This window comes from Mauremys mutica, chromosome 22 (genome assembly GCF_020497125.1).
Source record: "Mauremys mutica isolate MM-2020 ecotype Southern chromosome 22, ASM2049712v1, whole genome shotgun sequence".
NCBI classification, from domain to species: domain Eukaryota; kingdom Metazoa; phylum Chordata; order Testudines; family Geoemydidae; genus Mauremys; species Mauremys mutica.
Window position 1 is genome coordinate 13,619,640 of NC_059093.1, and position 26,534 is coordinate 13,646,173.

General features: G+C 44.2%; 1 protein-coding gene across 1 annotated transcript; it reads right to left on the minus strand.

The window, feature by feature from the left end:
• Positions 1-3,926: 3,926 nt before the first annotated feature.
• Positions 3,927-25,560, minus strand: LOC123354878 (transmembrane protein 45B-like). The gene is made up of 6 exons (XM_044997244.1): positions 25,416-25,560; positions 11,343-11,545; positions 10,249-10,461; positions 8,463-8,647; positions 7,068-7,213; positions 3,927-4,488 (listed from the first exon to the last, which is right to left on the minus strand). The coding sequence occupies exons 2-6, from the start codon at positions 11,524-11,526 to the stop codon at positions 4,371-4,373; spliced, it is 846 nt and encodes a 281-aa protein (XP_044853179.1). The 5' UTR covers positions 11,527-11,545; positions 25,416-25,560; the 3' UTR covers positions 3,927-4,370.
• Positions 25,561-26,534: the final 974 nt, after the last annotated feature.

Here is a 26,534-nt window from a genome sequence, read left to right on the forward strand (position 1 = left end):
ATTAGCCCCTTTAATTGAGATGGGGTGGGGGCAGGGAGCTAAATCTTAAAAAAAACTAACAAAACCCACTATTGAAGGCATTTTGCAACCACAGGGGTCTGGCTGAATCAGTTAGCTGCTTCTGGGTGTCCAGAGAAGCGGTGGGAAAGGGGGGAAGAAAAAGCACTGTTGGTCATTGTTTTGGCTTTTTGTGCGGAGCAGAAGTTGAGAGGGTCTTTTCAATATACTAGATTATTTCAAAGTGGGACCATAGTTGAAATAAAATTTCCCACTCCCCTGGGAAAATTAGAATTCCCTTTTGAGAGGCTGTGTAACAGGCAATAGATGGGATTGCATATTTTCTTTCTCCCATTGCTAATTCTTTCCTCCCCCTTTCCCAGTCACTAGATATGATGATACTTTGGAAGAAATATGCTTCACAGAGAGAAAACAAATTAACAAGCATTATACTGATGAATTTTAAGACATTTTTAGCACTGGGGAGTCAATGAGGCAGAAGAGAATTTATTCCAGATGGTAGGAACAGCCGAGGAAAAAGAAGCGCTTTGCTACAATTGTGACCAGATTGTGATAAGGGATAAAAAAAAGATGCTAGATGAGAATAGGGAGTGACAGAAAAAGCAATTTATTTGATCGACAGCAGCATGTATGGCCCTGAAGAAATGGAGAAAGACCATTCTCACTTTAAGGAGCTCTCACAAAGAGCGGAGCAAATCCAATGAATGTTTCAAAAACCAAGATCAATGTTGATGTTGATCCTATCTTATGAAAATAGATTTCAATCATTTCTTTTGGGAGAAGTAGGGGGAGGAGAGATGCAAGGTGACTATCATCTAAAATCTTGAGTCATTTGTGCAGTATACACCGCCACCTCCTCTTCTAACTTCTGCTGCCACCATCTGGTCATTTAATTTTTACATTTTTTAAATAAGCAGAAACCCTCTGCAGTGGCACCTCAGTTCTACTTATTGTTCAATTAAGCTTATTTTCACTCCTTTGCAATTTAGGTAATTCAGCTTGTCCCCATTTGGATATTGGCTTACTTATGATCAGAGAAGAAACAAAATTCTGAAAGATGCTCACAGCAAGTTTTGTGTCATTGTAAGGGGGAAGGAATGATGCAGCTTATTTAGGTAAAACATTCCAAACACATTATTGGGGGAAAAATGGTTTCTGAAAAATGCCTATTGTATAAAATAGTTCAAATCCTTGCAGTTTACAGTTCAGGCTCTTGTCAACTGGATTAATTGGGAGGAGATGCTGTTTCTTGATTCTTTACACATCAATTCATTCATGCTTCTCCTAGTATTCAGGAATGCAAAATAAAGCTGTTCAGTGGAAGGAAGAAAAAATGAGAGAGTAGGAAAGCAAGCATTCAGGTAAAGGTATGCTGTTAGTTTTTGCAACATTGTTAATTAGCAATAAGATTCCGATTCTAGACTCTTTAGACAGCATTAAAAAGTCTTCTCATCATGCACACACAAGTTCAATAGGGCATTAACATGCAAACCATGCCTTCCCTGGGTGCATAAACATACACCCACAGATAGATATAATTTGAACCTATTGTAAAATGAACAGGTGTTCAGTTAAGCCAGGACAAAAACAAAATCAATTCCCATTCTACTCCTAGCAGTTATTAAAACACACTGTAGTCTGACAGCAAAGCATCATTCATATTCAAGGATGTAAGGATTTGAACTTTGGATGTTTGCAATGCAAATATATATATTTTTAAATTCTCCCTTAGCATCCCCACAACCAGCGTCAGACCTTTCCGATCTGAACTAGGGAGCGGCATTTCCAGTGTCTCTCTGGATCTAATTATCTGGCAAAGGCAGGTTGAAGAAAGAATAGAGCTTGGTCAGCAAGTTCTCTTAATGCCCTTGGCAGACGTTTCTCTTTGTTGTGTCAGAAGGGACCAGACACATAGCAGCTGCTGGTATAGGCAACAACTGAAAGTTCATTACAGTATCCTACTCACAGGGAAAATGACTCTCTGCCTATCCCTATGGCAGCCCAGAAAGGGACGCCTCATTCTCTCAGAGCTAGAGGGAGGCACACAGGTAGGTGAGAGAAAAGTCAGATTATAAGAGACAAATGCCCCAATAATAAAATAGTGCAAGCCTCAGGGCCTGAAGATTCAGAGGGATGAAACTCTGCTCCCTCTAGAGAAGGGGAAAAGCCATCATTATTTACAGCAAAGAATCTTGTGGCACCTTATAGACTAACAGACGTTTTGCAGCATGAGCTTTTCACCCACGAAAGCTCATGCTGCAAAACATCTGTTAGGCTATAAGGTGCCACAGGATTCTTTGCTGCTTTTACAGATCCAGACTAACACGGCTACCCCTCTGATACTTGACATCATTATTTATATTAATTATAAATGTTGCTTACCCATAATTCCATGTGAGTTTTGTTTCTGTGGTTGGAACTTATGTTTTGATTTTATAAATAAAAGGTTATTGCTGTATTCATTAAAGGACACAAGCACTGTGCAGTATATCCCTCGGCAGGAGCAGGTCACCCTGACCTTATGGGTAGTGGACTTTGGTTTTGGCAACAAAACTAAAGTTCAAGAAGGAAGGGTGGCAGAACCCTTTTCCTGAAGACTAGGATCACTATCTCAGCAAGCAGGGACTCTGTCCAAGGGTTCAGTTTTACTCTGGATTCCCTACCTGGAGATTCTGTGACCTGTAAATTTACTGAACTGGGTCAGAGCCGACCAGCAGCATCACAGAGCTGATTTCCCAGCAGTGCTGGAACAGACCCACAGGGACTCACTGCTCAGCAACCCAGAAGACAGCTGATTTCACAGCACCCCCACCCACCAGGCTGGCACAAGCAGAGTGGACATTACAGCACTGGACCGGATATCTCCATATCTGCAGTGGGACCTGGCTCAGCAGCCCTTTCAGGGGATTATATGGCATCTTAAAAAACAAAACAAAAAACCTGCACAATCATTGCTTGAGATCAGGAATGGGATTTAAGAAGCAGGAGAAGGAGGAGCATGTCCCAAAAGCAACCTTCATTGGGCACGACAGCTAGACTCTAAATCAGCCTGTACAGCACTGAGATGGGACACACATATTTGTCCTATCCAACCTTTAGGAGTATGGTTTACATCTGTCAAAAACCTGAAGTTGCATTAAGATTGCCTCAGACTCTGGGATATCCATTAGCGACCTTTTGTTATTCCAATCTACTTTACCTGGGAGGCTTTTCTATACTTTGGTGATAGGCAGCAGTACAAAATCTGAAGATAGATAGGCCAAAGAGTAGGAAGGTAATGTTTAGTACCTGCTGTGCAGTACTCAGATTATAAACTGATGAATTATGGACACCTGGTCAAGTAGGATTTTTTATTTCTTATCATTTTCAGTATTTGTAAGGCTTGCCTCAAAAGTATAAAAAGACTTAAGTTGATAGACGTAGTACAAAATTTCAATAGTGTACAATTGAACAATGACACTGCACATTCTTTGGCATTGGCCTGTGCTCTTCCTGCTTGGGGTGACTGTGGGGTTACATCATCCCTATGCTGCCTTGGTGGAAACTTACAGCAGCAGCACATCAAGAACAGAGGAGTTAGATAAAGTTGTTATGAGAAAGTTGAGAGCTAGCCAGAGGGAGGCAAACGCCAGGTGGCCTAGCTGGGATCGGTTTCAAGGTGATAAACAAGTCCATAATCAGATGAGTTGCATGGGAAATGGGAAATCAGTAAGCAAAGGGCCATGCGTGTGAAAAGCGTGTGTATCGGACTAAGAACCAATCAGCAGCAATGTGATGTTGGTGTGTCTGACGTTTGCTAATATGGAGAAGTCTATATAATATGATGCATTGTACATAATAAATGATTCAGCTTGCAATCACATTGGTTGTTGTGCTTTATCCGGCCCGCATGCAATGCAACAGGTGACCCTTCCGAATCCTTCACTCCACAAGGTATCACTAGAGTTATTGAAGCCCAGTCTGCAGGTTTCTCCAACTTCGACTATCACAGGTCAGCCCTCAATTCACTCAGAAAATATGACTGGCAGGCTCTGGTCCATCACTATGGAGACAACATAGACCTGAGATCCCATAAGCCAAATTGTCCTGACATTTGAATTTCTGCATTTGATTTTGTCATTAAATAAAATTGCTCAGAAGTAGGACATTATGCACCCATTTCAGATCCAAAGGGCTTCAGGGAATTTACCGAAGGAGAGCAGAGATCACATCTTGAGTCTGTCCATATTGTTCAGCAGTAAAATTGCAGGATCTTCCTTCTTGATATTCCAATATAAATATTACTTGGATTAAAAAAAATTGATTCTCATAATCTTTAGGAAATAAGAGATATCAGCCAAGGTGCACTGTCGTCATTCCTCATCCGATCCATTTAAGAGGGAAACATGAGAGCTTGTGTCATTTTTCTGCTTCCGAACACCAAGTCCAATATCTATTTCTCTAGTGTCTCTCTTACATCTTCGGATGCAGCTGTAACACACAAACAATAATAGCCATGGTTACTGAAACCCCCGCCCACCAATGCTGCCCTGAAGGCCACTAATCTTAGGGTGGCAGGATTACACACATGGATAAGAATTTGCTTGCATGGGTTGCAGTGGTTTGTATTATTCTGTGATATTGAATCATTTCTCTACTCTCCCCTGCATCAGGTTTTCCACGTGCTTTGACCCACAAAACAGGCGCTGAGGAGGAATGAAGGCGAAGCCTGGCTGAGCTGCATGAACACCGGTGAGCAGCAACCCCCCTTTCCCGAATCCATTCCCTGTCAAAAGGGACCCCACCAGCCAGAAGAGACTTTCTGGCACTGCGCCTCACAACCTCCAGAAAGACCCCAGCCCCCTGTGTGATGCACTATAATATGAGGCCCCATATAGGGAGATGGAGGCTGTATAAGGTGTGTCACCTCTCTATAAGAAGCACCTTACCCTGTGCCCAGGAGGAAGAGATCCCCCACCCCCCCATCTATCCTGGAATGACACCTCCCACCAAGTGCTGTATAGGCAGATTTCACCTCTCACCCTAGCGAGCTCCTTGTTTGATACTCCTGGAGAGTGGCCTCCAAAGGAAGACTCCCTCCCGCCCCAGAGTGCCCTAGGCATTATTTTAGGTAGTTCTGTGGCCTGTGTTATACAGGTGGGGCAGACCAGATGATCACAATGGTCCATTCTTGCCTTGAAATCGATCAGTCTCCTAATGCCAACTATCCAGGGGCTGCAGTGGGATTACAGGCATCGCATGGGGCTGGAATAGCAGGCCTGGTAATTCTGTAGCAGATCCTTGGGTCATTCTCTGCAAAGGGGTTGGCATGTGTGCCTATCGCTAACCTGTACAGAGAAAGCGACATCTGAGTGGCAGTGCTTGTGCTGTCAGAGGCTGATGGTTTCAGGGAACTGACAAGGCTGCCTCGTGCTAAGGGCAGGTGGTGGCAAGGTGCCACACAGCCCTGGATATCCCCGGGGAGCATCACAGTTGCACATTCCAAACGCTGCATTTAATGTAGCCATTGCAAGGTGGGCTGCGCAAGATGCTCAGACAAATGGGCTTGTCCAGTGTGGCTACGTTAGCTTGGTGCAGCCATTAGCGGGATACCATATTCTATACATAAGTACAGATGGGATATGGTCATGTCATCTGTGATACAGTGAAATATTTCTCTGTGTGTATGGTGAGACGCGGGAGGAAGAATGCTCCCGGGCTGGAAGTCAGGAGAACGTGTTTCTATTACAGAGCTCAGCCACAGATGTTGAGTGCGACAGCGGACACCTCATTTAGGGGTAAGTTTTCAGGAAGATGTTCCTCCTGTCGCAGGCACAAGTTTAAACTCACTTTTGTGCTCCCAGTATTGAGCTGCGGACCCAAATTGGAGTATTCCGGATCTCTAAGTATTCGAGTGCAGGCACAAATCTGAGGTTTAGATAGTTCACGTGGGCATATTTTAAAGATATTTAGGGACCTACAGATGCTGATAGGCACCTAACAGGATTTTCAAAGACACTTAGGCACCTATCTGCAACTTTAGGCACCAATATACCTTTACAAATCTAGCCCCATTTTGTAGGAATAAAAATATAGCAGCTGCAAAAAGGGAAGACAGGTGTCAACTAGGCTGGAAAAAAATATATACCCCTTAATCTCTTGTGGCTGTTTCGCAGTGTTGTCAACTCTCATGATTTTATCACAGGTCTTGTGATAATTCATGTTTTTCTTTAAACCCCAGCTGCTGGAGTGAATATATGAGATTCCCATCTTTTATTTAAAAAAAAAAGTTTCTAGACTGTGACACTTTGGACAACTCAAGTTTCTCTGTGCATCAGTTCCCCTTCTGTAAAATGGAGATGAAAGTACTTCCCTATCTCACCGGAGCATTGTCCGGTTAAAGACAGACTGTGTGGCACTCATGTATTACAGTGCTGGGGCCTGACAAATATTTAAGACAGATGGATAGCCCTCCTGGTAGCATGGAAAGCTCACCCTGTTGTACCAGTAAAGCTCAGAAGCCAGAAAGCCTTAAAAAGAACCGCCCGCCTTTTTTTTTTTTTTAAATAATGAGAATTTTTAAAGTTAATCTCATTTTCTGGAGTCTAAGTACTTTTTATATTTCTTGATATTTGGGGTTGGCACTATTTTGGTCTGCCTTCTAGACAAAGGTGCTGTGAATCTAAATTCATTGCTGTTTTAAAGTGCTTTGAAATCCTCAGAATGAAATCGACATTGCAATGCCAAGTGCTACATATTTCCAGCAATATTTTAACTGTTGATTCTTTTATACATTTTTTAAAAATTAAACCTTCACTTTCAATTGCCAGCCAGCACCCAAGTGCAAAGAAATAAAAAAGGTTAGGACTTCAAGAAGCAACTTAGAGGCTTGCTGACATTGCTTTGAATCTGTGCATTTGGCAAGTGAAGGATACGCCTCTTGGCATGCCCTGAAATTTAAAGCCATTTGATGCCTGTAACTCAGCCATGGCTTTGTACTGCAGGTCATGATATAAGCCATTCTGCATCACGCTCCAATCGTCTCCCCTGCCCTCCCACCGCTAACATACCAGTAAGTGAGAGCGTAGTTGGCAATCATGATGAGAAGAGCAACTGCGTAGTGCCAGAAGAAGCACATGGTGACAAACATGATGTTGTTATGGTCATCCTCATCCCAGGCTGGGCCTCCCCGGGGTGGGAACAGCACAAACCCAATCTGGTTAGAATAAAATGATTTGTTACCTTTGAGGGGAAAAAAAGTGGATGCCTGACTGTCCAACCTCTAACATCGCTTTACTTCACCCTTATTATTATAATGCTTCACTCACTAATGGAGTGGCCTGACCCCCACTCATGCACAAGGCTGGACTTGTGGTTCAAGCTCAGAACACCTGAGTTCAAGTCTCATCTTTGCCACAAACTTGCTGTGTGGCCTTGGGCAACTCACTCAAAATATTTGTTCCTCGGTTTCCCCATCAGTAAAATGGGGATGATAATACTCCCTGATTTCTGAGGAGCATTGTGAAGATAAGTTAAGGTGCCCAAGGTGCTCAGACACTATGGTGAAGATCACCAAAGAAAAGCGTGTATAGCAATAAATGCCACATTGGGAAGCAGAAGGCTCTGGGCTCACTATCAAATCACCATCCTTATCAATTAACCAGCTTACTAGAACTGCTTGGCAAACTTTTGTTTTACATTTGATTCTATTAGAAAGGAGGTTCCCTATCTTGAATCAAAGTGAAGGGAGCAGTTACACATGAAGAAAGAGAACATGACCAATTATCTTGTGTTCTATTTAGTTCTAAAGATACATATTCAATCCTTTGGTACTGTTGATGCTGAACCATCCTTAGGGGAGTTTCCATAACACGCATCTGAAATTCATTAGCATACCACACGGCAGTTACTTAATCCACATACAGTTCTAGAACGGCTATTTCTTCCCACCAAACTAAAGGGTGGGGGCCTCACAATGTGCAAAAAACATGAAGTAACAATATCTATAGTACATGGCTAGGAGATAGGGTGACCAGACAGCAAGTGTGAAAAATCAGGGGAGAGGGTGGAGGATAATAGGAGCCTATATAGGAAAAAGACCCCAAAGTCGGGGCTGTCCTTATAAAATCGGGACATCTGGTCACGCTCCTAGGAGAGCATGGCAAAAAGTCTTGATCACAGCAAGTAATTTCTCTCTCTCTTTTTATTTAAAAAGAGCAAGTGAACAAAGAAAATCAGTTATTTTATGATCAGTGGTCATAGTAAAGGACCTGGGACTAGTAGGTTTCCAGGACAATTGTTCATAGATGGGTTTTGAAGCATTTACCAAGTAAACCCGGAAAGATAATCCTTTAATGACAACTGATTTGTATGTACAGTGATGTACATCCCTCCCCCACACCCTGTTTCCCCACCCCCAATGCCTAGTCCTAGAACAAAGCTGAAGGTGTTGAACCAGAACTGACCTGCCAGAACCAGGTTCCCTGCAGGATGGCAAGGCTAGCCCTGAAGAGCTCCAAGACAATGTTGTCACGGAGGAAGACTTCCAGCAGGATGCTGAAGGCCCCGCCGAACACGGCGATGAGCAGCAGGGAGTGGATGTGCATATCTAGCATGGGGCGGTGAAGGACGTGATAATAAAAGAGAAAACCTGTCGAAATTCATACCAAATTCAGAGCGGCGTTGTTAGTAAGGAACATATAGATTTTGCATTGCAGTTTTCATACAATAAAAAAATCAATCAATCAATCTCAAAGTGCTTGGCAAAAGGAGGCCAGCACCATTCCATTATCTCCATTTTACAGACGGGGAAACTGAAGTACATGGAAGTGAAGCAATTTGCCCATGGTCACCCAGGAGAGCAGTGGCAGACTGGAAATAGAACCCAGGTCTTCCAGGTCCCCATCCTGCGATAGTCTTACTGGAGATGTGTGAGCCAGATCCTAATAGGTTTCAGCTGCAGATCTCTGCAGCAAAGCCCTCTGTCCCCCCACTCCCACTGCACACATGTGCATGGGCACACACGTGAGTTTATGGCACTGGCAGGTAAAAAGAAATCTTAACATATTAACTGAGCCAAGAACAGAGAATGGTATTCACGATGTGTTGATTTGAAGCCAGTGCATTGGCCACTTGGATTTGACAGGTGAGATGAAAGCAGGCAAGACCGACGCTGCCCACAGTGGAATTAATTGCTCTCTGGGGGTACACATGACACAAGGACAAAGCTCTATAGATGTGAGGCAAGAGTAGCATCTACCAGATGTTTATGATAACAAGGGACTTCAGCCTGCTGCTTCATACCACAAAGCCATTGTCATCTGAGGAATCCATGACAGCCTATGGCAAGTATTGGATGGTTTTAAAGCCTGTTAGTAATCATGAGGCAGTTGCTCTTGAAATAATGGCAGGATCTTTAGCTTTATCTGTGTCAGTTCAGTTACATTATACTCCCTTATCTCCACACAAAGAGCTCACCTGCCTGATGTTCATTGCTGGGCATCAGACAGGCCCTCGCTCTCGTGACAGTGCAAGAAGTGACTGGCCCGCTCCCTGTTGTGATAATAGGGTGACACATCCTGATCCCAGCTCTATAGCCACTTAATGGTTTCAGTATTCAACTCTATCTACTTCCATCTGATGTGAATTCAGCTAGGAAACCTGAAATCTCCTATGGTCTTCAAAACTCCTCATAGTCAGAGACACAAAGAAATTCCCTTTCACTGCAGAAAAAAGTTCTGGTATAATAAAGCCAGATTGAGGCCTCCTCTGATTTAGATGTGGTGGCTGCCCTTTACGTCTCACTAGAGATGGACTTTAAGTAACACCCCATGCCCCAACGCACCCCAATTTTGCTGAGGTTCAGAACTTGGCAAGATCCTGTGTCTCTCGGCAACTCATCATTAATCCTTTCATGATACTTCCTGTGTTTCGTATCTATGATATCCCCAAACTTTCTTCCTGAACCCAGCTGCTTCCAGCAACATCTTGAGATGTTTCCAGCCATTTCAGAATCCAGTTAACAGAGTTTATTCCAGTGATTTTTTTGTGTAGTTTCTCCAGTCTCTTAACTGTTTTTTCCTCAGCACATTAGCAGGTTTTACAATCTAGTTATCATCCTAGTGGTAGACTTTCAAAGCTGTCTAGTACATCTATATCCCCAAGTCCCATTAGGTTCAATAGGTATCTGTCGAAATCCTCTGAGCAGCTTTGGGAATCTCAGCCCTAGCCATTTGCCACCAGGCTACTAACCTTCCACAAACACAGCCACAGACAGCATGAGGCGATCCAGTCCCAGGGGCAACTTGAGCGGGGAGTAAGTGAGCACATCCACCACCCCTGAGAGTCCATAGAACAGGTACATGGTCGTGTGCTGCCAGTTCATCAACTTCACCCAGCTGCGTTCCTCACCACTGTAGAGATACAAGTGGGGGCCATCGGGGACAAACTGCTCAGCGAGCATCCCTGGACAGAGACAAATAGAGGGTTACATGTCCTATTTTTTTTTAAAAGGAGGAAATTAAAAAAAAGAGGGAAATCCAAAACCAAGAAAAGGAAATACTTTTTCACACAATGAGTGATTAGACTGTGGAACTCATTGCCAGAGGAAATCACTAAGAACAAGAATGTAACAAAATTAAAAAAGGAGATGGATATTTATATGGACATCCAGTTGTCATAATTAGTGACAATAAAATTTTTGGAAGGGAGATTAAAGTTTGTGCTTTACAGCTTAAACTAATCTCTATTAGAGACCAAGGTGAGACCTATCTTGGGGTCATATTATTCCACATCTGCCTACTGCAGAGTTCTTGCACTATTCTGTGGCGCATCTGGTTCTGGCTATTGTTAGAGACAGGACACTGGACAAGATGGACCCATAGTCTGATCCAGTCTGGCAGTGTCTATGAGGAACAGATTTGAAGACAAAACATTCTCCAGGCTGGAGAGAATGAAAAAGCCCTGGTAGAGTTTGTCTCTGTTTGCCAGAAGCTGGGAGTGGGCAAGAGGAGATGGATCACTTGATGATTACCTGTTCTTGGGCACCTGGCATTGGCCACTGTCAGAAGACAGGATACCGGGCTAGATGGATCTTTGTTGTGACCCAGCATGGCCATGCTTATGTTCTTATGCTTCATGTCACCCATTGGAGACACTTGGTGGTGTGCAGTTCATTGGACCATGTTTATAATATTGTACATGTAGGATAATTTCATCAAAAGTAAGGGTAAAAATTAAGGGGCTATAGGGTGGGTGAAAAGGTCAAAGTTTCTACAGTAAGACAATAATTATAGCATGGTGAATAGTCTTGGGTGGTTGGGGATGCTCAGTGTTCTAATCCTTACCTATCAGGGTAAAGATGATTTTGGCTGCTCCTTCAATGACATCCAAGCGTTGGTAACTGTGGTTTCTACGGGACTTTTTATCCACCTTCTCGTTGAAGTACCTCAGGGGGTATTTCACAGACCACCAGAGGCCAAAGAGCAGGAAGAAGCTGCCTGGGAGAGCATGACCTTTGAAATTTGCCATCTTGGTCTACCTGCTGGCGCTAAAAGGCAAGGAAATAAAAGGCCATTGAGAGAAGGGCTTTTACAATCTCCCTAACAATGCAAATAAGCCTTGCCCATGGGGCATGACCACGGTTAGCTCAGGAAGAGAACTCTGTGAAAAGAACAAAAACAAAGTTTTTTCACATTTATTTCAAGATCATTTTACAACCCAAATATTTGCTTTTCACGTTGTCATTTTAAGAGGCAATGGCATGGCAGATACGTTAAGCAGATTCCCCGACCAAGCGCAGTCACTAAACAGTAACCCCATGCCCTGCCAGCAGTACCCCTACCGAAGAAGAAAAGAGTGCCTCCCTCTGGCTCAGCTACCAGAACTAGGCTAATCTTTACCAAGATACCAATCACACACTGTATATCATGGTCAGTGACGCAGAACCATTTGCAGAGGGATTTCGGGCCCTGTGACTCTGGAACCAAGACGAAAAGAATCCCCTTTGAAACTGAGTAATATTCCTTCAGAGGAAGCATTAAAAACAAAACAAAACAGTTAGAATGAACCTTCTATACTTGTAGCATGGGCAGAGATTAGCATGAAGCTATCTAGAGGTTCCACCAAGTATATTGGACCAATGAGCTCTGAATAAGTGTGGACTGCAAAGCACTGTACAGATCCAGACAAGCTTCTAATCTTTGTGGTGTACGTGCACCTGTGCAGGTGATGGAGCAAGTGCATCACTGCAAGAGGACAAAGCATGCAAGAAGTTGAAACCAGCTGTCTTGCTTGTAGTCATGGGAATCCACAGCACATCCAAACTGCCTGGCAGGCAATGATGTCACTCCCCACTGTATTGTGCCCTAAGGACAAGAGAAGCATTTCATCATTTCGCTGGTCTGTGTTTGAACTTGACATTAGTTCTTGAAGTCTATTTTGAAGGATGGTTGCAGGCAAGGACGAAGCTCTAGGATGGAGCGGCCAAATTAGTAGGGTACTGTGGCAGATCTGCAAAAAGCTTCAAAAAGGAAATGCGCAGGGGTAAGAAAAGCATGACAATGCATTCATTGGCAATAAACCCTTCCGGACAATATATTCATCCAAACCCACTGCCTCTGATCCAGTTTGTGGCTTTTGCAAATAACAATACATACATATCACTGTAACTCTAGCCAATGGCATGAATGCTGGCCAAATATCTGCTTCATGCTGAAATCTGACCCACCTTCGCCAGCCAGCGTTGTGCTCCCCCTGTCCTTTGGATGGAGTGGCACAGACCTAGCTAGGAGGGTGGGAGAAGAAACATTGGGGAATGACCCACTGAGTGGGTGGCTGACAGACAAGGCTAGCCCCGTGCTGCACAAATGACCTTACACATACTCTGGAACTGGTGAGCAATTTCTGGAAAGGTTGCAAGGGAGCAGTCCACCAGCAATCTAAACAGAGACCTGAGTTCATGTCTTCAGTGCTCCATGCTTTGTGTTGGCTGCTGATCCAATTCCAGGTCCATTTCAAGCTTTTGCCCTTATCTGTAGAGCTCTAAATTGGCTAGAAAGACCTGGTTGTGTCAGGGAGTATCTCTGTCTAGTCACACCCCACCATGGCCACTTAGTTCAATGCAGTAATACAGCTGATGGAGCCTGGGCTCCAACTAACTTTCTCAGCAAAGGCCCCAAAACTGCTGAAGTTGCTGACACCAGAGAGCAAGCTGAGCCTGAATCTTGCATCCTTCAAGGTACATTGCAAGACTCATCAGTTTCCTTGGGTCTTCTCATGTACAAGCTGCAGATTGACCGCAACGATTTACTACTGGAAATAAACCACCTAGGACTTCTGTTAAGTAAATTATCTAAACTGAGGGGACAGCGCGGGTCTTTACATGGAAGGAAGGAACAGATGTTACACAACGGCAGACAGATGTGACAATGATGGAGCTCTGAGAAATGCCACCTATGGTGCAAGCAGGGTATGAGATTAATCCACTGTTCCTTCCCTCTGCCTCCATCCAGGGTGGGAGCACAAAGGTGAATACTACATGGGAGTGGCTCATATCACAAACTACCCACAGCCTGCCCTGGAGGCGTTTGACATTGACCTCAGCACGGCAACGAGGCCATCCTGACATACCTGCTTTTATTGGCTCCCTGGAATAATCAGTGGCCACAAAGAGACATGAAGATCTGCCAGATGCCAGTGGGAGTACAGGGCCCGCAACTTTTCTGGTACAAAAGAAAGGAAGATGCTGGCTGAAAGCAGCCTAAGCAGAAAGAGCCTATGGGGAAGATACAGAGATGGGTCCCTTTTTTAAAAAAAAAAAAAAAAAAAAAAAAAAAAGCAGTGGCCACCAACTCCTCCTGCTGATGGGTGAACTTCAAAATGGTCCAGAGCCTCAGCAGACCCAAGGGAATTAACAAGGCTGAACTGACCCCTTGCAAGAATGGCCTCATTGGCTCTTAGTCCTTGATGAGTGGAACTAGGAAGCCCGGAGGTGAAGTTACACGTTTAAATTAAATCTTCCAAAAGGTACAGATCAGTTCTTATTTGGCCTGGTTACTGTATTTCAAAAACTGTCACCCTGGGTCCTCCACACAACCCAGACCAGCTCACGAAGCCCATCTGTCACTTATAATCCCAAACCTGTTACTCATTTTCCCCCTCCTTGTATCTCTCTTCTGTCACAGTTTCAGGGCAAATGCATCAGCATTCCCCCTCTACTGTCCCGTGAGGCTTCCTGCTTAAAGTTTCCCGCTCCCAGCCGTCATCTCTCTGGGGCAGAGACCCGAGTCTTACTGACTCCTGACAAAGCATTTTAAGACTGCACAGCTCCCTGGATTGGCACTGTGATATCCCCAGCAAGCCAGACTGCCTAACCAGGCCAGCATCTGCTCTTTTCTTTTTCTCCAAATGCTATGACCAGTATATAACCCGCAGTTACAGTTCCATCTAAGCAAGCACTTTTATAAGAGATTGGTTAGGAACAGAAGAAGAATGAGAGCAAAGTTGTGAATAGGAAGGTGACTGCTCTTTAAGATAAAGGCAAGTCTGAACTGGCTGCATGAGTGGAAGACAGCGAAGAGATGCAAAGAGACACCAGCAGTCTGAGCATCTGGGGGGAGAAGGCGGCATGGAGTGGGGAGAGAGATGATTTTGACAGCAGCATTTTGGATAGACTTGAGTGGGCACAAGATGAGATATGGAGAGTCCAGAGAAGAGGCAGTTGCAGCAGTCAAAACAAGAGATGGACAAGGGTTGGGGTTATAAAAACAGAGGGTGGGGGGAAGAGGATTTCAGAAGACAGGATGAAGTACAGTAGGCCTTAGGGATGAAGAAAAGAGAGGTGTAAAACAGATCCCTCAGTTTATACAGAGTGACAGGAAGGATAATACAGTTACAGATCTTGGGTGACACTCTAATGCAGGGGTTGGCAACCTTTTAGAAGCGCTGTACCGAGTCTTCATTTATTCACTCTAATTTAAGGTTTCGCATGCCAGTAATACATTAACATTTTTAGAAGGTCTCTTTCTAGAAGTCTATAATGTAGAACTAAACTATTGTTGTATGGAAAGTTAATAGGGTTTCAAAATGTTTAAGAAGCTTCATTTAAAATTAAATTAAAATGCAGAGCCCCCCGGACCGGTGGCCAGGACCTGGGCAGAGTGAGTGCCACTGAAAATCAGCTCGCGTGCTGCCTTCGGCACGCATGCCATAGGTTGCCTACCCCTGCTCTAATGTATGGTTTCAGAGTAGCAGCCATGTTAGTCTGTATCCACAAAAAGAACAGGAGTACTTGTGGCACCTTAGAGACTAACAAATTTGTTAGTCTCTAAGGTGCCACAAGTACTCCTGTTCTTTTTACTCTAATGTATGACCATGTTGTATGCTGTGTTATATAGCACCAGAGTTTCGATATCACAGAATGAACTTTTCACCTGTTAACACAGAGAACAGCAGGTTGAGAGTCCCAGTGTTTCACTTAGTCACAGAGCACACGCACATCTAGTTACTTAGGTGAGTCAGGGGATTGGTTTCCTAGGAGAATTGTAGCAATTAAACACAGATTGTTCCTGTTTGCCTTTTGCTAGTTTGCTTAACAAGGTGAAGAAACTGTTAGCTATTTGATGTAGCCTTGAGCATATGTCAGGAAGACCATCTGGCATAATTACTGGTCAGTTGTGCCAGGATGATCAATTAGGCTTTTTTAATTAATAGCTGAAGCTGAAACTCAGTGCACCAAAATGTTTCTCGTCTGTTTATTAGTCTCTCTCGCTCTGTAAAACAGACGTACATTTACTAGTAAGCAGCAGCCATATATCTTGCTACTTTGAATTAGTTTATTTAAATAGCAGGTGATGATGAGATGGGGCTGAACTGCAGAGCTGGATCTGACCGTACAACTTGCCATCTCCATCCCCATCCTCTCAGCTTACCAACTCCACAGAGATTTCACACAAAATACCGTCAGTATTAGGTTGGTGCTCACCAAGGCACTGACTGGAAAGTTCCCGGGAGCTTGGCTCCATCAGAGCTGTGGTGCTACGGAGCTGGATAGTGGGGCCTAGGAGGCCGTGCAGAGAAACAGACTCTCTGTGCAGAGAGCTCTAAGCACCAGCAGAGGACTCCAGGTCCTCACATTTTAGGGCCCTTCCCACTCCACTACTCAACAGGGGCAGGGACCATCTTTTTGTTCCGTGTTTGTACAGCACCTGGCACAATGGGGTCCTGGTTCATGACTGAGGATCCTAGGTTTTTAAAATCTTTCCTCCTAGGTCAGGTTTTCTAAACCTTTTATCATTTTCGTTGCTCTTTTCTGGACTCTCTCCAATTTGTTCACACATTTTCTGAAGTATGCACCCAGAATTGGACACAGTACTCCAACTGAGGTGACCAAGAGCTTCACAGCACCCTGTCTAGATTATCTTTCTGGAAAGCTCAGCCCTTAAAGGCCCAGCCCTTAATACCACAAAACTAGTGCAAATCCCTATGTTGACACTTCTTTCAGTTGAACTTAAACGTGTCTCCAATCAACTTAAGATAAAGCAAAATAAGCCACCCTTAAACCAAACTAAAAGCATTGACATAGAGCCTTGCACTGGTTTAAATTATCACTTTCAGTTAAACCAGTGTCACTTTCTCATGTAGACAAGCCTTGAGTGTTATGAGCATTGTTCAGTGCTTCCTCTAGTTTTCTGACTGTTACTTGTACAGTTACTTCTTCAACTGAAGAGGTAGAGGACTTTGCTTCCATTGCTGAGGTCCTGGGCTCCTTTCCTACAAAACCATGAGATAGGAGCTACCAGTAAAGATATATTACTATCCCTGCAAGTAGCTCTTATGAGAGGATATTTACGCCTAGAATGGAACTAGCCCATACAATAAAATACTATTTTCTAGCATATTTGACAGCAATGTTGTGGCCAGCTGTTACAAGTAACAAAAGCCTCTGCCTCACTCCATGGCTGAACGGGAGAGATTATTGTCAAATGAGCACATTTGCCTTCTGTGTTTAATGAGCCAAACAGAGAATCCTTAACCAGCAGTATTGGTACAATCCAACAGTTTTATGTAATAGACACTTTATTTCCTTGGAGACACACCAACCACCTACCCAAATTGCTATAAAGAGGCCACATTCATAAACACTATGGAGATGGCTGAAAAGATAAGATTTCTGGGTGAATAGCTGGCCACACAGTAAGCCTGTATGAGAGCTCTAGCAGCTGTACTATTAAAAAAGAAATTTAAATGGCAATTAAAGGTGTGCCCCATAAAATAGGAGCTGCCAGAATATTCATCATAATTAATAGATGCACAGACTCATCAGGGCATGGTAAATTAAGGCCATACCTTTTGCCCTGTTGGACACACTGTGCACAACCCATTTCACAATCAAAATGCGTTTGTAGGAGAGTAGAAAATTATCTTCAATGTATTTTTAAGCACACTAAGAGAGGACTAACGTTTCCCCATGTGACTGACCCACCCTGAGACTAATAGAATGATCATGTGCCCTGACCCATCCTGCACAGCGCAGAACTGCTTGCAATGTTTGTGTGCCAATGTCAATAGAGACTCAGCTGAGCACAAAAGAGCAATAGGCTGTCTCAAGCATTTCTGTGCAGAGCCTTTGCTCTGATTACTCTGGAGCAGGGAATAGGGCACGGTAACCTGTCTGGACTATGTAACCACAGGGAATACCAACATGCCTGAATGCACTTGTCTCTGCTGGTACCTTGTCCTTTTTCTTGTCATTCACCATTTGCCTATTGTCTAAATCCTAGTGCTCCACGGTCTGAGTTGTTTGTTTGTAAAGTCCCAAGCTCAGAGCCCCAGTCCTTGTCTGGGGTCCTTGGCGCTACCACATTAGACATTAGCGAAAAGAGCCCAATGACTTCAGATGGAGTTGTGGGTGCTCAGTATCTTCTGAGAAACAGGCCCAAGGCATCTCAACCTGGGCACCCACAGTTAGAGGCTGCTTTTTCAGAAATTGTCTTGCCCTTACCTGACTTCCTGCTTACTCCATTACTCAGTTCACCTGCTTGTTCCATAGCATACCTGATTCTCCACTAACTTTAATTACCGTACTTTGCAATATTGCCTGTTTATTACAGTATCACGCTATTAGTCGTCTTAATCATTGACCTGGGGCTTCTATTCTGATCACTTTCACAGCTCAGTTTGTTTCTTGGGCTGTTGCCAGTTCCCTGTTCTCCCAAGAATTAGCAGTGTCTGGACATAGCCAGCAGCTGCTCACCCCTACTTCTGAATGCACCTCTTCTGGTGGAGTCTCTTCCTGCTCCCTGCATTTCCTCCTCCCTCTCTCTTATTCCCACCACCAGTTCCACTTAGGGTGACCAGATGTCCCGATTTTATAGGGACTGTCCCAATTTTGGGGTCTCTCTCTCATATAGGCTCCTATTAGCTCCTCACCCTCTGTCCCGATTTTTCACACTTGCTGTCCAGTTACCTTAGTTCCACCTTTTCTGCCCTTCCCCATCTCATTGCCCTGCTACTCAGTCCTACATTTCCCCCCACCACCACCACCAGAGCCAATTGCCCCAATTCTGCCCATCTCCTTTACCTCCCCTCTCCTGCCACCTTGATCCCTCTGGCCCCCTCCACCTTCCATTTCACTCCACATTCCTGCTCACTTTGGAACACTCCTCCCATCTCAAGATGGATCACCCAGGCAAACATCTCATCTTTTGTCTCCCGCACCCTTCTCCTGCAATTTAGTGAAATGCAGACCCTTCTCCCGCCCAGCGCTGCCTCTGCTGCTGCTGTCATGCAGCAGCTTCAGCTTTCCCCAGGGTCATTAGGCTTCTCTCCTGCTTCTTCTGCTTCACCAGAACTGCCTCAGAGGACCTCTTCATGGCCAAGTTTGGAGCCTCTGGAGCTTTCCAAAGGTCTCATCTGCTTTACTGGCCCAATGCACCTATCCTCCCTGAATCGGTTTCTTTTACCCTGTCAATAACACTTCATCTTGCACAATCTGTCTGGTTCCTGGTGGTGTGCAGTGAAAGTCCAAAGTCCAGTACGCCACTGTAGCAAACTGCTCACAGACACCCATTCTGCACCCTCCCACCTCACTCAGATTACGCAAATCATGCACCTAGGTTCACACACTGACCATGCACTACCTAAGAACTACACTGGTGGTGATGTGGGGTTTGAGAACAGTGCCTATGGCTCTTGCGTGCATACATGGTGTTAGAAGGACCATTGTAACAGTCTTAAGGGGACTGCTGGGCCCTTAATTCAAGTGAATTACAGGGAGTCTTCTTATCTCAACATGAATTTAGCTCACTCATACATTTCACTAGCAAAAGCTGCAGGAAAGTCTCAGACAGGATTTGTGTCAGTCCTGCCACTCTTGGTGCAAGTGCATCTCTTGGCAACAAACACCCAGTTTGATTCAGCTTCTAAAGTAAAGCCAGCCAACCCTAGGTGTTAATGGACTATTTCACCTCCTGCTCACCTGAATGTGTATAGCGATACTGCGCTGTTCACATCTGTTCCAAACATACAGTAATTAGACTTGTTACTAATGGATCCGGCCGTGTAATTGGACAAATGAACCAGTTCACTTATCTGGTCAGATAGTGTGGGGTCCTCAAGGTTTCTCTATTTATATTTAGATCTTGTTCAGTCTTTATAGAATTGATTCAGGGGGGCATTACACTATTCACTCCTGGTTCTAGTTCTGAAATACATCTGGAGTGTTTAACTAAAGAGCCTTTAATCTATTAGGAGTGCTCAAAGCTCAACAAAGTTTCCCATTCTCTCACAATTTCATTCCCCTCAGGCAAGTGCTTTATTAGGAGCAAGGGTATGATTTCCAAAACCCTTCTTTACCTACAAACTTGTTCAAAAGGTGGGTGGGAAAGATGAGAAATAAAAAGGAAAGTTTGGATTTCTGTAGGTGCATCATTTGAAGCCATGCAGATGGCAGTGACCTCTATTGCCGGTGATTGTCAGCAGCTTAAACAGAAAAAGAACTAAATCCCTTTTATATGAGAGCTGCTTGCCTTTTTTCTGCCCCCAGCAGTGAGTACACTTTTATTTACATGCTGGAAAAATCTGAGTGCAATTGCATGACAGGGTTGCACGTGATGATAGGGGGCAGGGCTCAACAGCCCTGGGGTTCACTTCCCATTTTTGTCTTATGTTCCTAAGAGCTCATGGTTTCAGCCAGCCAGAGGCCAGGAAGAGATTCCCTCTCTCCACTGTATTCTGGGATTTAACAAAAACCTCCTTTCTCTGAAGCATTAGGAATAGCAACAGCTGGAGATGAGACAGAGCTCTCCCTCTCAGGTGATTGGCTGGTTTGTTCTTGCTTACATACTCGGGGTCTAACTGATCACCGTATGTGGGGTTGGGAAGGAATTTTTCCCCAAGTCATACTGGCAGTGAGCTTTTAAAACAAAAAACCCACCTTCCTCTGCAGCAGGTCACTTGCCAGAATCATCTGGGTACATCTCACTTAATGACGTTGGGCACTGGTGCGCCTCGGCCCCTCCTACTCTCTGCCTGTTGCACGTAATAATTTAGGCTTCGGTGGGCTGTAATACTTCGGCCTAGTTTCAGTGGTTGAGTTTAAATGTGCAGGTGCTGGGTGGTGTTGGTGGCCTGTGATGTACAGGAGGCCTAGATGAACTGGTGGTCCCTTTTGGCCTTAAACTCTATGATGAGTCAGACATTCTATAGGAATAATGGTCAATAACCTGTGCCGGTTGTAGGAGTTATTTTTTGTTCATGTGTTTCTGAACAACTCACTGGATGACTAGTCAACTGGAAAAGAGTAGTGTCACTTCCCCCCAAGCTCCATTCATAAACCAAGTTGCACCCACGGGAGAGGTAACAGATACCACACACCACAGAGCTTGGTAATGGGATCATCCTACTGATTTTTTACACACTTTGAGCTACAGTGAAGTAATTAATGCTGACTTGGACATTATCAGTCCTCAGAGCTAATAACCCATTGGGATGGGTGGAAGCATTTCACACTTCTTGAGGCTGTTGGTCCAGGCTGTTTGCAGGCTCTGGAAGACATTACTGTAAGGGTTACTCCTAGATGGCATTTGAAAAGTTAGATGAAAGCTAGCAAAGATAGCAGCTTCCAGCAAAAGGACCTAGCTCACAAACCAGTTCAGTTTGGCCTCTGCTTTATAAGAGGCAGCTACACATGGCAGGCTCACGTGGTTCATTTTTTGCAAGCTCCTAGTGACCAGTGCAGTATTATTCCCTACTTTCAGACCCTGAAGAATACTGCTTCTCTTCCCACAGCCATCAGGGAGTGGCAACACTAGGGCAGCTGAGGTAGAAGAAGCCTTCCTTCCCCATGTGGTTTCTATACTCCAGATGTTCTCACCGAGTATCTGGTTGCTCTTTGCCAGAGTACAGTGCAACCTCATAGGCTGGGATGTGCTCAGTGTTTCCCCCAGGAATTGAAATTAGGAGGAAGTGTTTAAAAATACAGGGGAGGAGTGAGAACTGATGAGGTGTGAGACCATTAGGGTGCAGGTGGGCTGTATGGCACCATAGTAAAAACTGAAAAATGGTTCATGACCATTTTATTGGTTTTAAAAACATGACTTAAAACCACCACACAAATTAAAAGTTGTATACACAAGCCTACTATGAAGCACTATATCTACATTTGTCTTAGTTTCTTGTTATAATTTTGCACAACTCTGTTAATGAACTTCTTGAATGCAGTGCATTCGTTTTTAGGGGCTTCTCATGGCTCCGGTACTTCCAGTCCTTCATGATGTGGTCATGATTACGCAGAAGGCAACTTCTTTCAGAACACTAAATTCTATTCAATGAGGAAAAAGAACACAACTGTAGCTGTTGTGAGTGGGAGAAGAAAAATGAATTCCTACTTCTTTCATCCCAGAAAAAATAGCACAAATATTGGGTTGAACCACTAGTGATGATAAAGAAGAAGTTGAAGTTAAATCTTCATTTGTTCATTGCATGATATTCCTGTCTGTGTTTAAATTCTCTATTCTGTCCTGATCACATGGCAGCCCCTTGCAGGTAGTGCCTCACTCCACTCAACTGGCAGAGAGTTTTATAAGACAGGCATCTGTAAAAGCTACGTAGAGGTTGATAGAATCCAGAAGTTGGTGTTGTAGAGATGTAAGAATCAAGTCTGTGTACTTTATTTTTTCAGCTGACTTAAACACTTCTTATACTGACTCCTTAAATGAAGACGACAAGTGCCCTAATTAATCAATTTCTGAATTGAAGTCTCTGCTTCTTCCAGTATGTTTTCAATGGATCTCTCTCTGATTGATCCAAGTGTAGTTTCCATTGCTGGACAGAGATCTACTACTATTGTAGCAGATGCCTGGATGGCATTGTTTAATGGCCCAAGTGGTTTCAACAGTTGACTTGCAAGAGAGAAAATGGCGATGGTCTTCTCTGAACCTAGTAGCAAAAGTAGTCCACCAGCCTCACTACTTAGATGCGTCCCATCTTGGTAGATACTTTCCAAAGCCAATAACAACAGTTGCAGTAATTTTAAGACAACAGCCAAGGATTGCTCATGAGAAAGCCAATGGGTTTTCCCCGGTTGGACTAATTTGAACTTCAGTCCCAGTGTATCTTCTATATTTTCCAAGACATTCAGTCCTTTTGGACTCTTTCATCCAGAATATAATACATACATTATAATGTATAGCTTTTGAAATGTCTTTGGAAGATTCTGTAGCCCGTACTAGTGCCATTTGGAGTAGATGGCCTCTACAGTTTGTACAGGAGTTTAGAGTTACACTTTTCTCTGAGCAAAGTTTGTACTTCACCCCCTCCCACTGCCATCCAAACCCCTTGCTTTGCGAGTGCAGTTCACTTGAGGGTGACCAGTGCTTAATTTGTAATGAAAGAGGTGCCAGGGCTCAGTCATGGTTTTTACTTTCCTAACTGATGTGGCAAGAACTGCCAAGCCTAGAGGTACCAGGGCTGAGCCCTGGCAAAAATTAAGCAGCGTGGGTGACCCCTTCAATCAGGACAGGCTAAGTACAGTTCTGCTGCCCTTCACTCATACAATAAGGATAACATTTCATGACCCCCACATTCAATACTAAAGTGATTTTTAACCCAACACCAGCCAAAAATTGATCACTTCGGCAGCACAGCTCTGTCTGCTGGATACCTAGGCAGAGTAGGTGTGTTCATGTAAATACAGTCTGGTCCTGAATCCTCCCCCACCCTCCCCTGGAACATCACTAGCTGTCAGGGGAGAGCTCATTCAGACCTCACTTACAAACAATTATTTGAAATTATAAGGCTGGCCAACATTGCCAAAACGAATGTGCCAACATTGTCGAAAAAAAAACAAACCAATAGCTGTGTGAAGAAGCTAGTCTTTATTCATACTTTTCAAACCTATTGTACTTTTTCAGGTACAAGTATTTTATCATACACTGTATCTGCTTTTAAAAGTGTGTATTAATGTTTCAATTCAAATTCAAATTCACAACCAATGACTAAATTGGCAACACTGCACATAACTAGTTGACCGGTGGGGGTGGGGAGTTGGGGAAATTCAGGGGGGGGGGTTTACATCACCACTGGGTGTGTGTGTGTAGGGAAATCCCTGGATGCTCTAGAGGGGAGGGTGGAAAGGTGCTTCCAACCGACCTTCATGCAGTGGGACAACATGTGGGGGAGAAGACAGAGGCAAATGGTTACAATATCTCCCCCAAACTCTTCTAAAGAGAGCAAAAAGATGATAAAAGGAACCAACAAGAAATGTGTGGAGAAAACTATTCACACAAACTTAAGTTGTTCCTAAACTTGTTTCCTTCTCTTACCCCATTCACCCATTACCGGTCTTCAAATCCTCCTTGCGCAACATCAAAATTTAGATTGTCAGGACGATGCCCTATTTGTCTGCAAAGCCTCACATGCACCTATAATCATAAGCACTTCAACCTCGCTCCTTGGGAATCTATTTGCTTGTTTGTTAGTGATCTCTATTCAGGCTAAAATTCCCCTTTGCAGAATTTCATGCTATTAAATCACAGGTTCTCTTATATCCCTTTCCTCCAGCTGCACCTAGGGAGAATTGTGATGGTTTTGAACAGTTATGTTATTACTTAAACAAATTAGGCTGATAAAAAATCTGCCAGACTGGTGGAGCAACTTTCCTTCATTCTACAGTTGCTTCTGAAAATTTCCAGTCTTCGGTTACAAAAAGACCTAATGAATCAAAATTTAATTATATAATTGGCACCTAAAATGCCTGAAAGTCACTTGGGGGGGGGGGGGGGGAAGAAGGGGATGCACACATGCAGCCTGCTCATAGATGCTACCCTAGAAATTTAGGCTGTTAGCAATTTTCTTCCATAAGCATTTGAGATCAGTGCATAGTTAGGGTTGTACTCTGTATCAGACGTTGTACCTTGTGCTAGAAATGAGATCTGTTATCAATTTTACTAGATGACAGGGATGACTTTTTTCTTTCCTTATTGTTCCTGTTAGAATTTAGTCTGTCACTAGTATCAAGTTTTGATAAGAGTTATTTCTGGACTCTGATCTTGCTGCTGTTCTTTGCTCCAGAAGTATTTGTTTATTTTTCACTCACTGTAAAAAAATAAAGCACATTTCTGGACAATGCTACAGAGAGCACACCTGAAGGCTAATGCATTTCAGGCCAGCAGCTCAACAACATATGGATCTCATCTAGACTTTCTTCTAGGTTTTAGAAGAAAGGGCTCTGTCTCATTAGTTCGGTTGAAGGCAGAGCAGAAGAATCAGAATTAAAGAAAGTGACTCATAAAGCTACATTAGCTCAGTGACAGAGCAAGATCCTCTGCAAGTCCAAGGACCAAGTGGCCAAGGACAGAAAGTACCATTTTACTTGTAATATCATTGAGAGTTGGTCTTTTCCTCTCCTGCTTTCAATTGCCATTCGCCTGATGTACCTTAGTGCAGCCGACTAACATTGTTTAGAGGTTTCCTTCTTGTAAGTAATTGAAGCCCCTCCTGGCTGCTAGGCTCCAGGATCTTTAACCACTAGGCTCCCTGGTCAGTTTGTTACCACTACAAACACGGCGTGGTCACCTTTCCACCTCCCCAGGTTGGCGAGAGCAAAAGCAAACCAAACACTCCCCAGAAACAGGGACCCCTCCGTGACATCGGTATGTAGAGAAGGAAGGAAGTGCAGGGCTCCACGCACACAGGCAGAGTCACTATCAGAGGAACCACACCCCAGGGCTCTGCCTTATCGTGCCTGCACCTTTATTGGCTGCTTTCTGAAACCCCAGGAGGAGGATGGAGGGGGCTTGTGCTGGAGGGCACTGAGGTGGATTCCAGGGAAGGGAATCCCCTGCCCTGCAGAGGGAAAGCTATGGCTTGGGGCGGGGGGTGGGAGAAAGAGCAGAGCAGGGCAGTGGCATAAGACTCACCTTAGCAAAGCCTTCCCACATCACCGCGATACACAGCCTTCTGCTCACGGAACTGTAACCCGGAGCTTCTACCCACCCCAGGCTGCTCAGAGAGCGGAGCGCAGCCCTCATGGGTGGGTGAATAAGAGAGAGGGGGGCTCGGCTCCGCTCCTCTAAACGTGGAGAAAATTCCCAGCCCAGGGGACCCCCTGTCTTCATTCTGCAGTCCCCGGTAGCCTGATCCAGGGGGGTGGCCTCGAGACACGAAGCATAAAACCCGCAAGCACCTGGCGCTCCCCTTCTCAGTCCGCTCACCCGCAGAAGAACTTTACCTGCTGACCACTTACTGCTGCTCCCGCCAGCCCCAAGCGCACCTGTCGCTCTCTGGATACAGGTGAGCGGCTGACGCGGAGCAAGCGGGCACAGGTGAGGGAAGGCTCCGCCCCGTTCTCTCTAGCCCAAACCTCTGGGGAGGAAAAAAAAAGAAACATCTTCTAATCAATGGCTGCCCCGGCTTTTAATTAGTGCTATGGTGGGAGTCTTTCTGGTTAATTTCACAGTCTGGGAGAATTTTCCTTTACCCCCAATTTCCTAATATTTATACTTCTAACATTCTCCCCTGTGTATTTCCTCTTCCTGTGCTGCTGATTTGCGCTTTGTTTTCTATGCCTGGATGCAGCCTGGCCAGTCCCTGGTCACAAATTTTGTGTGATGGTCATATAGTTTCTGTTACCTTCCTTTTACTTAAAATAAAATACAGAAGAGACGGTGGAAATAAACCCTGGCTTTATTATGTTATAAAGCACTGTAAAAATCCCGATGTTCAGTGATTCTGAGCTCCAAGGCATCCCATTGCAAGGAGAGTGGGAGGTCCTGAACTTCTGAAACTTCAGCCATGTATTTTAAATCATTAATATCTTGGACATTCTAATTTTCTATCTAATTTTCTTCCAAGGCTTTGTTACTTTTCAGTTATCGCATGAGTCTGTGGTTTTGTGACACAGGTTCTTTAAATAAAAAATGGCATTTTTTCTAAACAAACAAGGGTGAAATCTTCGGGACAGTTGAATTCAATGAGAGTTTTGCTATTAACTTCAATGGGACCAGGATTTCACCCTAAATCTCTATTTTCTTTTCTTA

Bases quoted from the DNA above. Each gene is read 5' to 3' on its own strand.
- LOC123354878 (XM_044997244.1), bottom strand. From the start codon at position 11,526: ATGGCAAATTTCAAAGGTCATGCTCTCCCAGGCAGCTTCTTCCTGCTC. The intron at 8,648-10,248 runs GTTAGTAGCCTG...GAATTTCGACAG, and splicing joins TGTGGCTGTGTTTGTGGAAG to GTTTTCTCTTTTATTATCAC. The intron at 7,214-8,462 runs GTCAGTTCTGGT...TATTCTAACCAG, and splicing joins AGGGAACCTGGTTCTGGCAG to ATTGGGTTTGTGCTGTTCCC.